The 13,129-nt window shown below is 43.9% G+C and overlaps 3 protein-coding genes across 3 annotated transcripts; 2 read left to right on the plus strand and 1 right to left on the minus strand.

Annotated features, from left to right (window-relative positions):
• Positions 1 to 366: 366 nt before the first annotated feature.
• LOC115408428 (uncharacterized) lies at positions 367 to 2,983 on the plus strand. The gene is made up of 6 exons (XM_030119184.1): positions 367 to 443; positions 533 to 844; positions 934 to 1,060; positions 1,141 to 1,256; positions 1,352 to 1,398; positions 1,555 to 2,983. The coding sequence occupies exons 1-6, from the start codon at positions 410 to 412 to the stop codon at positions 1,717 to 1,719; spliced, it is 801 nt and encodes a 266-aa protein (XP_029975044.1). The 5' UTR covers positions 367 to 409; the 3' UTR covers positions 1,720 to 2,983.
• A 3,405-nt stretch (positions 2,984 to 6,388) lies between these two features.
• On the minus strand, positions 6,389 to 7,768 carry prok1 (prokineticin 1). The gene is made up of 3 exons (XM_030119328.1): positions 7,624 to 7,768; positions 6,809 to 6,934; positions 6,389 to 6,508 (listed from the first exon to the last, which is right to left on the minus strand). The coding sequence occupies exons 1-3, from the start codon at positions 7,696 to 7,698 to the stop codon at positions 6,389 to 6,391; spliced, it is 321 nt and encodes a 106-aa protein (XP_029975188.1). The 5' UTR covers positions 7,699 to 7,768.
• Positions 7,769 to 9,611: 1,843 nt separating this feature from the next.
• Positions 9,612 to 13,030, plus strand: lamtor5 (late endosomal/lysosomal adaptor, MAPK and MTOR activator 5). Its single transcript, XM_030118707.1, has 4 exons — positions 9,612 to 9,779; positions 9,860 to 9,921; positions 11,052 to 11,169; positions 12,714 to 13,030. The coding sequence occupies exons 1-4, from the start codon at positions 9,745 to 9,747 to the stop codon at positions 12,772 to 12,774; spliced, it is 276 nt and encodes a 91-aa protein (XP_029974567.1). The 5' UTR covers positions 9,612 to 9,744; the 3' UTR covers positions 12,775 to 13,030.
• Positions 13,031 to 13,129: the final 99 nt, after the last annotated feature.

Consider the following 13,129-nt stretch of genomic DNA (forward strand, 5'->3'; position numbering starts at 1 on the left):
ATTAAATCCAGGCTGTTCCAATCACTTCCATGGCCACAGGTGTATAAATTCGAGTGCCTCATCATGCAGACTGTTTCTCCACACAGTGAACGAATGCATCGCTCTGAGGAGCCACCTGTGCAAAAGGTCCAGTGGGAGGATTTAATTCACAATCAACTCTGATTATATTATATTATAGCAAAGTGGCCTACACGGAGTCCAGACCTCAACCCCACAGAACTGCTTAAAGGTTAAATTATGTTAGATCTGTGAGCAAGGCGCCATGGCGGCCTCAAGAGGAACACGTCTTTCCCTCCGGCTGATAAGTACTCCACTTCCTCTTCTCTCCTCTGAGGAGGAGCCTCCAATCCTTCAAAGTGTAAAACTGTAAAATTAAAAGTGCTGAGACTTTGAGAGCACCGCACCAAAGATGAAGTCTTTCCTCGTCTTCATTCTTTTATCAGGTAAGGAGGTGAAATTTACTCGTCTCCCTGCAGTTTTCTGTTTCCAGCGCGTGTGGGAGAGCCTCTGACCACAAATGTTTGTTTTCCAGACGTGTGTTTTTCCGGAGGGCAGCAGAGGATTGAAGAGTACCAACAGATCCTGCTGAGACTCCCCTTCCCTTCCTTTTATAACAACCACAACAAGTCCTGCTGCAAGCTGTACCCGGGCGGCTGCTACAAGCTGCTGGACAGCGCCGGATTCACGTGCGACCTCCTGAGAGGGAGGGTGACGAAAACCGAGAGGGACGGCTGGGTCGAGTTTAAAATATCAAACGTTCGGTTTGTTGACGGAGGCTATTACAGATGTGCCGTGCTGGGGATCCAGAGCCACATCTACAGAGACTTCTATGTTGAGGTGCTCGGTAAGTATCCTGTGGTTCACATTTCATATCACAGTGGTTGATGATTTCTCTATTGAAGCATTGTGTTTTGACATTCTTGTACTTTGCAGAAGTGTCACGCCACCACAGCCAGCCTCAGCCCCCCCTGACAGAAGCCATCACCGCTCCCTCCAGCTCCTCGGCCCCCACAGACGTCACCGGGCCCGCTCTGGCTCAGGACCACAGTGGAACCGCCGGGTATTCGCTCGCTTCCTGTACGACGGCTCGTTCTGACACGGAGGACTCTCTGTTTAACCCTCGCTCTGTGTCTTCTCCAGGGTTTCCTGGAGCTTCGGTCTACCTCTAGTTGTCATTGTGTCCATTGCAGTGATGATTTCCGTCACTTCTGTGATCGGTGTTGTTTGCTACAGACTCAGAGCCAAACATCGGTCGGGTAAGCAGTTTCCTGAAACGGATAGTCACGAAGATCTGATCGTCTGCCAGGTTTTTTTGAAAGCAGTGTTAACGTTGTGCTGTTTTCCTCTATAGACCAGTATGGTGAAATTCTGTGTGAGTCAGTGAAACGGGAAGCTCCGGTAGGTAGAAAATAAGGAAGATGCGGCGCCTGTGACTCACGGTCAGGTTCACTGGAGGCGCCTTGACGCTTCAGACTTCCTCCACTGCATTGTGACCGCGTGTGTGTGTGTGTGTGTGTGTGTGTGTGTGTGTGTGTGTGTGCGTGTGTCCCTCAGCCTCAGGATCTCGGCGGCATCGTCTACACCACCGTGGACTTCAGGGCTCACGAGAAGCCGGACCAGCTCTATGCAAACCTGACGATGCACAGAGGAGCTGCAGGAGCGCCGGGAGCAGAGCATGATGGGACAGTGGAGTACTCCACCCTGGCAGTACACCAGTGACGTCTGGTTTAGCAACTCTTTCATGATCTGATGTTCCACAAGAGGAAATGCAGCTGCATGATGACAGATGTAGCATCAATTATTTTTGTAGTTTAAATGGTTTAATGATGCAAAACGCAGTGAAATGTACAGAAAACTCTTAATTCGCTTCTGATTTTCGTGTTCTGCATGTATTAGCAAACCCATCCTGACAGCATTGCTTTGAGACTTAGACCCTGTTTACAAGCCAGCTATTTAAGCTGAAAACTCAAAACTTTTGTTGCATGTTGGGGTTGAAAATGACACTTTTTGAAAAAGCTTGAAGGCTGTCTTCACGTAGACAGTGGAAACGCTGCTACTGCACGAAGATCCGGACAGCAGCAACGCTTGCCTCCAGAGTGTCTCGAGCCCCGGTCCATGTTCTCCTGAGATGTTTGTAGTAGTTTTAGGGCTGACAGTCGGTATTGTTCTCTGCATCTTTTGTTGTGATTTCAACACAAAAACAAACTATGGCACCTACTAGGGGCCAGACATGAAAGCTGCATCATTTTCAACATTTCTGCCATCTCCGTGTAGACGGACATCGTTTTCAAACTGTTGCCCTTGTTCATGAAAGTTCTCTGAGAGTAAAACTCAAAAATGTTGTGTTTTCACTTGAAACGTTGTTGTGTAAATGGGGCCTGACGTTGGTTTGTTATCGTTCATGGCACCAAGAGGCTCAGGTCTCAGTGTTATGTTGTGTCTGCTTCTCTTCAGAAATTTGTTTGAAAATCACTGTTTTGTTTGATATTCTTACAGTTTTCTTGGTTGTTTGACGTCTGTGAGCTCGACTGAATATCTGAGTTGACAGTTTTATTTTGATTGACGTATACCTTCCCCCTCCCTGTTTTTATGAGAGTGCAATATTGAAATACCTCTAGGAAGATTTAAATTGTTCTGACTGTAAAGATTATTGATGGAAACAATGTTGATTTTAGAGAAATGAACTCTGTCACGGTGAAGTTTGGAGACTTCATTGGTAATCTCGCTGGCCGTGTTGTCAGATTGTCTTTTGTCAAACCGAAGTTTCTCCTTATCGGTTCCATCTTGACAAGCTGAGCCATCATTGTGAGAGCCGCTCAGTATTCTCCTCGCCGTCTGTTCTTCCTCCACACAAAAAGCTGCAGGAGTTCCATCTTATGTCCTTTGTTAAAGGTCGAGTTTCTCTCAGGAGTGAATGAATGAATGAGCCGACTGATTCTTATTCCTCTGACATTTCAGTACGAAGCAAAAAAACTACTTCTTGTCCCGATGTTAATGTGTCAGCAAAACTGACTCGCACTTTAATAAATAATAAATCTGTTGAATGCAAAAGAAACAACAACATCAACACATCTCTGTTTTCCACTTGGTGCTCGATTTGACCTGGACGATGCTCCGAGCCTCACCCTCGATGAAGACATCTCCCAGAATCAAAAGCTGTGAAGAGCTCGAGCCGCAGAAGAAAGACTTGTTTTGTCAGATCTTCGGTGTGGCGCTGGGAGCGTTCCCTGATGAAGCGGGCGGCGGTCCGGGTCGAGCCGCCCTCGCAGACGCAGGCAGCTGCAGGACCGTGAAGGCCTGAGCGCGACGTCGCTGCAGACCAACACAGCCAGAGGTTTATTTATTGGTATTTCACAGGTTTCCAGCAGAAGCGTCCGACCGAATCCTACTTAATTATTTTTATTCCAGAGTTTTGACGTCAGAGTAATAAATGTTTGTTGACACTGGATTCAGAAACTTATGTCAGATGGTATAGCATGACGATATGACTCACATCTCCGCACTGCTCAGTTTGGGTTCCAACCGTGCAATTACAGTTGATGCGTCTGAGTGGTCCAGCAGTGACGGAGCTGCCAGAGTCTGTCATTAACCATCAGCTCCAGCGCAGTCCGTCCACAATTCAACATTGACTCAAGGAAGCAGCAGAAGGTGAACTACAATCAGACTTATTAATGCACCTTAAATCTGCAAGCAGTTCTGCTCTCCACCTCTTGTGCACATTGAGTGTCTGAAGGATCCAGAACTAAAAGGTTTCTTGTGAAAACATTAAAACTTTTGTTTCGTTTTGACTGTTCGTTTACGTGATAACAGCTGAGACCCATGGAAACCACACCTTTTCCAAAGTGGAACTTTATGAAAACACTCTGACTCTGTGTAGAAACGCTGCTACTGCACATGCACGCCACGTGCACATGCTCAGGAGGTGGCCGATAAGAACAATGTTTTCTTTTCTCCTGGAACTTAGTTTTAGAGTTAAGAGTCGCCCACAATGGTAATCCGACTTCAAAGCCCGTGCAGTCGTCATTGTTAGTGTTAATATTGTTCTCTGTGTGCATGTGTGTGTGTGGCTTTATTACAAGAACATGGAAACTGCATTGTTTTGAACCTTCCTGAATTATTGCTGTGCAAACACGAAAATGATTTGAAAAATCCCACAAACAACACAGACCACCTCTCTGCACCGTGCACACTGACTGTGGAAAACAAAAGAACATAGCAAATGTACAGCAACACTGATTTAAAGTCACACACAGATTTCTGTAGAGTTTGATGGGCTCAAAGACCTGAAGACCAAACCAGGACCTCCTCAGTCTGAGACTAATGCCACACACTGGTTGGCCTCCGTCACGCTGCCCTCCCTCCTCCACCCTCCTACAGGACAACTGTCAGTCACAGACCACAGAGACGCCTCAGTGAAGTCCAAACAAACTTTTCTTTTCGGTCCAGTGTCGTTGGAAATCTTGACATTGGCTGCCTGGAAAAAGATGGTTCGCTCCATTAGAAAGTGGAGGACTGACGTGGGCTGCATTGATTAATCACACAGTTCTCTGTCATCTTATGGTTAACAGAGTGTTTCATGGAAACTTCTAGAGGTCTCCAGTATTTAAGCTGGAGATATTTCAGAGTGACGTGTGTCATCGACACACATGGTGGGGCTTCAGCTCATACAGTCTGTTGTACTGCTTCAGTTAGAGGGTTTTATTCATGCTCAGCTGCTCTCCATAAATTCATTTTTTGCGCATCTTTCTGTAGATAAAGAAAAAGCTCCACGCTGCAGAGAAGAAATAACACAGTTTGATCTTGCTGGTCTCATTACCAATCTGAAAAATGACCAAAACCTTGGTCGTGTTTTTCCTCTTCTTTTCACTTTGTTTATCAGTTTTTTGCTTCTTTTTTTTGTCTTTCAGTTTTGACCTTTAGACAGACAGGCAAGACTATCCTTGAGGATAGTTTAATAGTAGTGAGTGAGGTAGTCATATTTCATGGTAGCATCTCTGATATTTCAGCTCGGATCTCAGTTTTCTGTGTTCTATCTGCTACTCTTCATCAGTTTGTCTCAAAATTCAGTGTTTTCTTTGAAACTTGTCCAGCTTGCTCTCTGGATTGAGGCTGTTTCCTGATGTTTGACACTGATGACTGGATGAGTCTCCTGATGGGTGATTGCAGGACTCAGAGTTAATTTCCAGTCACACAGTCCAGCTGCAGTAAACTAAGTTTGTGTATTCAAATGTCTTCCTACATAAGTTGATTATCAAGTATTAGCTGCAGTTATGAATGGTGGGATGAGGTGAAACAGGAAGTCTTCTCAGCTGAACAATAAAAACCTTTCACAGTCACCCAAAATGGTGCCAGTTAATACATTTGGCGATTAATTCCACTGTAACAGCAGCTCATTTTGTTTTTTGCTCATTAAATTTGTGGCACAAACCTGATTAGAACGCCTTTTCACAGGTTCGTCCTTTAAAATGTGATTTCACTCTTTTTATCTGACACATCATTCGACTGAAGAAATGGTTGATACAAAAACTTAGTTGGTTAATAAAGTGAATTATAGGTCAGAAGGAGCATTTTAAGTGTCAACCTGTTTTTTTTGTTTTTTTTTTTCCAGCACTGATGTGGAAACCTTATACCTGTCTTTGGAAAGGTATGATGTTTTTTTTTTGTGTCTTAACACTTCATATTAACATTATACAATTCAACAGAATAGCAAAAAGATTCTTTAAAATTCTTTAAAAGATTCTCTTCAGATTCTTTATCAAATCCAATGTTGATATTGGTGATTTACTGTTATTTTTAAATTAATTGTTGATGAATATTCTGCTTTAAAAGAATCAGGACAGACACCAACACAAAGACCAAAACATGTGAGTTGAACACAATCTGTCTTATTCTGGTTGCTCTTGCAGAGGCTGGATCTTCTAAAAATAATGGACCGAAAAAAATCCACTAAATAACTTCTAAATCTGCAGAAGTCAAACACGCTGCATAAAGTCACAGACTCAGAAATTAAACGAAACCTCGTGTTTGACAAAGCAACATAACTCCACAGAGAACCACACCGCAATGATTCTATAAGTTTATTGACAATCTTCCTGGTACATTTCTCCAGAAACATTAACTCAAAAAGATCATGAAATAATACAGATTATTGAAATGTTCCCCATTAAAACGCCTCAGGTCTACTGTGGCACTCATGAGCAAATGACACTGTCTCAGCATGTATTTTAACGTGCTTGTCGTCGTGTAGATTAGAATATTTGTGTGTATTTTAGTGCATAGAGTACACAAATGAGAACAACAGTCAGTCAGATGATTTTGATCCTCCTCCTGTTCCGGCCTCCGTTCTGCTCTCTGCTGTGCTCCGCTTCATCCGAAGAGCCGGGGTTTGTTAAAAGTCCAGGTTTTTGAAGTCGTCAGTACATCGATACTTGCTGTCGGCGTATCTGGTGCACACCAGATGGGGCAAACAGGGGCAAGTGTGGTGCTGCCTCTTCCCCAGATAGGGCACCTGAGAGTGTGAGAAAACAAGGGAGAGTGTTGTTTCTGACACTTTAAATCAGTCATCAGGGAGCAGAGCTGCAGGTCCTGCACCGCGCCTCTTTAAATGCCTGAATTCCAGAGATGGATGTGATGTTGGCAGAACTAATTGTTGCCTTGTCTGGATAAGAGATGCACGGCTCCGGTCGCCTCCAGATCAATAGCTTCTGCAGTTATCAGCAAAACGTTTGAAAAACCTCCCAGCGCCTTGAAAACAATCTGAAATAGTAAGACTGAGCGTGTGAGTGTGTGTGATGGCAGCGCCGCTCACCTTGTGGCTGAAGGGGTGACATTCGTCCCCTTCCACCCCTCTGGGGACGCACATCCTCAGACCCCTCAGCCATAAGCTGACGGCACAGCAGAGACCGAAACCACACTGCGCATCTCGCTCACAGGCCTGCGGGACACAGAGGGACGACATGTTGCATGTACACACAGGGAGGAAAATCAGAAAATTGAAAATGATCAAAGAATTCTGTACAAAATTATTCTTTTCTGTTATTTCAAGCAGAGATATTCCCAAACACGCCTCCAGTGAATGAACTTTTATTTATTACCTGTCAGTTTTCTAATCTATTTATGAAGCAACACCAATCAGGGGACTGAGATAATTTCCTCTGGACTGTCCAGTGGATGTGAGGCGGAGATGGATGTGGTCCCCTGTTGGTCTTTAGTAATTAGATTTCTACAAAATCATTAAGAACAACATACGCAGTCTATATGTGAGAACAATTGTGTTTTTTTTTTAATTAGGAAATTATTTCTTAGACAAAAACACAAAAGCTTTAAAATATTGACAGTTTTTTTTACAGTCTAGTCTGTTGTATTGTATTACATTACACTACTATACATGAGAATTACTGTTTCTTAAATGCAGTGTGACTGTCGTCAGTCACATCTTTCACAGTATAAAGCTGAGCGATCATTCATAAAACAATTTGATTACTTTTGAATCATGATAGTCATTGCAAGTAGTCTGTGTTTTCATATTTATATTAAAATAATTATGAGTCTTCATGAAGTTTCTCCAGAATAAAGAATCTAAAGAGAAAACGCAGAGTTTTGTCAGATGGACGGGACACTCACCCCGGTGATCACCGCTCCTCTCGTCAGGCTCAGAGACATCAGCAGGAAGGACAGCAGCATCACCCTGCAGCTCATGGCAGCAACAGGAGAACTGGACTCTCCGAACAGCTTCAACACAACAACTGTCAACTCTCACTGGATGATCCCCGAGTCCTCAGCAGGCGGAGAGGGGGGAGTCTCTCTCTCTCTCTCTTCCACTCTCTCTCACTCTCTCTTTATTCACCTGCGACCCCCCCCCCCCCCCCCCCTCCTCCCAGCATCCCCTCCCCTCCCTCCACAAGTCTGAAACCAGAAGCTTCGTCATCACAGTCACTCAGATGACGGCTGATGGATGCTCGCCGTGGTCCTCTCTAAATTTAGACCTCTGTCCATCAGCCAGGGTTTGATTTTATGTCTCCGTAAAACGGCTTTTCATAGTTTCCATGACTCAAGAAATTCAAAGTCAGGAAAACATGAAGAAGTGATGATATTCACATGAAGTCACAGAAATCTGACGCCTCTCCGGGAGAAAAGGGCTCCGGCGCCATGACAGTTACTCAGTTACTGGTCATTCCAAAGCAGCCACAAGACAAAACAAATGAAAATCATAGCCATGTAATGCATTTAGTGAAATCACCCTGGGCTGACTCACGGTCTGGCCTTCGCACAGCCAAATGATGCTCCTCATTAATTATTATGAGGTCTGTGAGCCATGATGCCATCGGCTGTCATCAACTTCAATTCAACATCCCTAAATACCCTCAGATTTAACCCAACATGTCAGTCACAACCTGGTCTGTGGGAATATTCTGTATTAAAATGTAACTCTTGGAAGCAAAATTATTTCCCTTCTTGAAACGAGTTAAAACTAATTTGATGTTGACTTTTCACTACTCCTCACTGAGATTGCTTGTTAGGCAATAATGTCATTTACTGGACACCAGAACAGGAATAATGGGCCTTGTTTCTCTGAATTATAGCAACCATTACACGGTATGACGGGTGGTGATACAGTGACTCCCATGTCTCTATTTGGGATTCAGCTCATCTGCAGATTTATTGGTGCTGTAAAGTGACTCTATAAAACAAATAATAAGACCCAGAATTCATGCAAACTTCTCTTTGCATAACAGTGAAAATTATTTGCACGTTCTATGCATAAGCGTGACAGTGTGGGACATGGGGGGAGGATGTCACGTGGAGCTTATAAATCATTCTGCATGCATCTGTTTGCCTACGTGCACGCTCGGACAGTGATGAGCAGCTGGCTGTCAGCACGGGTGGAGAGGCTGTGATTTAAGCTGTGAGAGGAGAAATATGACTGAGAAAAGAGGAGAGGCAAAGGTAGAAGAATTAGAGGGAGAGGAGGGGGAGAGACGGCAGCCCATGGGTTAGTCAGCAGCACATTACCCCGCTGCTGTGCAGGTGATGGATTCCTCCGATGCAGAGGCCACATAATTACGTTCACCCATTTCTGCCCTGTCAGCAGGAGCAGTGAAGCCTCACAGTGTTGGAGCAGGCAGCAGAAATCATGCAGCAAGTTGAGTCCAGAGGCCTCAGGGTAACTTTTGAAGAGAACATTTTGCAAAATCCATCAACAAAATGCTACAAGAGACAATAAATTCAGACTGTTCATATCTTTTCTTTATGTGGAGGAAGGGACAAAAGGCATTGGTGAGGAACACATAAAGAGGTTCAATGGTCCTTCTGCTGAATAATTTTAGCTCTTTTGTGGTTATTGAAATGGAAACTTGTCTTATCCGTGATTGCTTAAAAGATTTTGCTTTTCCTCTAATAAAGTGATTGAGGAGGGTGGAGAGTACATTACACCTGAGCTTCAGTGCTCAGGCTGCCTGTGTTTCAATCAACTTCAAATCTTACTTTTGTTCTGTAAACATTTTAATGGTCTCGAATCTAAATACATCTCAGGTTTACTCCTGCAATCCATCTCCATCTCTCTACCTCTCCATCATTCGTTCTGTCTCGAAGAGTTAAATCGCGCTTTTCACCGTTTGGCCCTCTCTGGGATCCGTAGCACGTGACAGTCAGCTGACATACCCGAAAGCGCCGAGGACGCGGACGACAACAACAAACAGATCCTCACACAAACTTTAATTTTCTCTCTTTTTTCGGAGTTTAACGATGGAGTCGACCCTGGAACAACATCTCGATGACACGTAGGTTGAAGAGAAACTGTTACCGAGTTGTTTGTGTTGATTTCGTGCTTTTAAACACGACTTTTGTGTGTTTGTGGCAGCATGAAGAATCCGGCGGTGGTGGGAGTGCTCTGCACGGATCAACAAGGACACAACCTGGGCTGTAAGGAAACTCATCTGCAAGTTATTCCTAGCAAACTGGTTTTTAATGAGTGTCAGTCTGGAAAAACCTGCCGTTCAGGGGTCAGAAATATCGTCAGTACCTTGATTAACTTGCTATTTCACCCCTTAGTTTGTCTAAACGGCAATGAGACCCCAGAGAAAATCGGATTTATATTTTACTGAACAAATGAAACAATTATCTGTGAAGGGGCATTACTGTGAGAAAGTGTTTTCCTAAAATAACGCCCCAAAATGTCTTCAGAACCACAGTAGCACAGAATCAGTTCAATCGAACTTTATTTATATATCACTAAATACAACAAAGTCATTTCAAGACAATTTTACAGAGGAAAAACTGAACAATTCCACTTGAGCAATCAGAGGAGGTGGTGGAAAGGAAAAACTCCCTAAACAGGAAGAAACCTGCAGAGCCAGACTCAGAGACGGAGAATTTTTATACAATCAGACTCAGAGTTGGAGACTTGCTGCTGTTCCAGTTGGAATTAGTGGACAGAAAGAGAGAAAATGATGAGACAGATATAAATCCACTTGCTGCAGACAGAAGGGGGCAGGAGACTCAGACCTTGAACTTCCAGTTCCTCTGTCAAAGATCCTAGAGAGAGCAAGCATAGACTTTGAGGAGACACAGATATTAGTGACACCGAATAGTGAGAAAGGAAAGTAGCTGAGTGTAAGTCTCCCAGTAGTCTTAATTTATAGCACCTTCAATAGAAAATGGTCCGGGATGGCCTGAGTCAACTTCCTTTTGTTAGTAATACGGTTATTCCTGTCATCAACAAACTTAACCTTATACAATAGCTTTTACTGTTTGGCAACATGTGCAGTGCTGGACACGTTTGAGCTCAGTCCAACCATCATCCATCATTAAAAAAAGAAGCTCCAAACATGTAGCAAACCAGAAAAAATAATAAATTATCATACTCATCTTGCCTTGACTAAGATTCATCCTCCACTCAGATATTAAATGTATTACCTTTGCAGGTAAACAGCTTGAATTTCCCAATGAGACAAAGAGATTGACACATTTAAATTACCTTCACTAGATACACAATAACAAGGTTTAATCCTCCGTATTTCCAGTGTGTCTTCAGTGTTGTGTTTTCTGTGCAGGCCGGGGGTCCTTGTCTGATGAACACGGCGGCGTTGTGTCCGTTTTGGCCAAACAAGCTGCGGCTCTCACCAGAGACCCCACAGACAGCCCGACAGTGTGTCTGGAGTCGGAGTCAGGGTGAGCGCTGGCTGCTTCTTTTTTGCTTGACTGACTTGCATCTCTCTTACTGTTCCTCTCCTCTCAGTGGATTTGAGAGATATCTGTGAGGTTTTGATTAATATGTGAGGAGATCAATAACTCTACAGTGAACGGCTGAAATGAATCCAAGATCAAAGATAACATGTCAATAGTTTGCACCTCCGAATGCTCAAGGTCATCGCTGAGAGGTTTGCTTTGTAGCTCTGCTGCCATCTACAGGACTCTGGTCTGTGTAACTTAAAGTCTCAATAATCAGTGTATGTCAAGAAGTTGACACAGAAAGACTAACACAACAGTTCAAAGTCAAGAGGTCACAGGAAACCTTTGATCACCGATCACACTTCACGACACCGTCTTCATCCTATTTATCAAAACACCCAGTTCTTCGGCAAAGCTGTCAATATGAAAAAAAAAAAAAAAAAACTAAACTGCAGACAGGAGCCAGTTGGAGCTTCTGCTGCTTCTCCTTCAGGTCCCATGGGAATAATGAAGGAGAAGAATATCAATATGCGACAGCCCACAAAGCTGATTGACACACACAACAGGCAGCGTGGGTCAGTGTCACATCTGACGTTACGCTTCTAAAAGTGGATAATGAAATGTAGCATTCAGGACATTCAAAGGTATGACAGCTTATACAGGAGCTGCTCCAGGCTCCAGAAGCTTCTGAGGAAGCTGTCGGCTTTTACCTGGAATGTCCAGGCGAGAAATTCCCCCCCGTCAGCCACTTGACACGGGTAGGGTGAGCCGAGCTGATCTGATGGTTGGACCCCGGTCCTGCACGCTTCAGCTCTCTCCCTCCCTGCTTCAGCTCACCTGAGTGCTCTGACAGGCTCATTACTGAAGAGAGAGCCATTAGATTCAGGGAGAGAGTTCAAAGAAGTCGGGCAGGGGCTCTCCAGGAATAGGATTGAGCACCTCTTACTTAATGTGTCTGCAAAAGGCAGCTGGGTTCAGGTTCACACCGAGCAGATTGCTGTGTGTCTGCATTCCAGCACTGCTGGCGAGGAACCGCACGACATCTGCGGCTGGAAGCCAAAAGGAAGAAAGAAAAGATGCTTTCTGGAGTTGTGACAGTGAAACAGGAGAGGCCTAAAATTAGAGCAGGAGGGTCCGAGGCAGACTGCAGGGGGCGATGTGGAGATGCCGCAAGATTTTGAAAGAAAGTATCAAGTGAGGCGCTCCAAGTTTTACAACAATGCAGCAGCAGCAGCAGCAGCGCAGAGGTGTCCTGCAGGTGGAATCACCTGTGCTGCGTCAGTTAGACTGAACATTTCTGAGTTCTGTATTAAAATGCACGAATATTCTTTTAAACTGTGGTAAAATCTATTCAAGATGAAACTAATATAATTAGAGGTTTGGATTTTCTGAAAAAAGTGAAATCACAATAAAAAATTAAAATGAATCTTGGACGTGGACACTATGTATGAGTCAAAGATGCCTTAAAAACAGTCTTAAACGTTACTCTTCCAGGTGTGCTGTCTGTTTCATCAGGTGTGTTTTTGCCTTCTTTTTCCCTGCAGAAACATCCTGGTGAGGAGTCACGGGACCATCACAGTAGCAGTCCACAAGATCGCTTCTTGAAGACTTCCGGAATGTTTCATTGCAAAGAAACATACACGAGTAAAGACTCGCAGTCAAAGCAGTGTTTGGAGCTGTCAGGTTATGTATTTAAGTGCTGAATTCTCTTTGATTTCTTCTTTTTTTTCCTTCACAAATGAAAGCAACAATCTGTATGTAATTAAAGGTATTTTGATGAAATCTTTGTTAAACCCAGTCATGTGTGTTTGTATCTTGTTGCGTGGTGCAGTTAATAAAACTTTAACCTGACTTTCTGCTGCCCTCTCCGTGTTAAGTATTCATTATTTTCTCCTTTGCCCGTCCCCGCACGGACAACCAACTCTCTGCCGCTTTGCAATGATTCACCCCCAAACCGCCA

This window comes from Salarias fasciatus, chromosome 20 (genome assembly GCF_902148845.1).
Source record: "Salarias fasciatus chromosome 20, fSalaFa1.1, whole genome shotgun sequence".
Classification (NCBI taxonomy): domain Eukaryota; kingdom Metazoa; phylum Chordata; class Actinopteri; order Blenniiformes; family Blenniidae; genus Salarias; species Salarias fasciatus.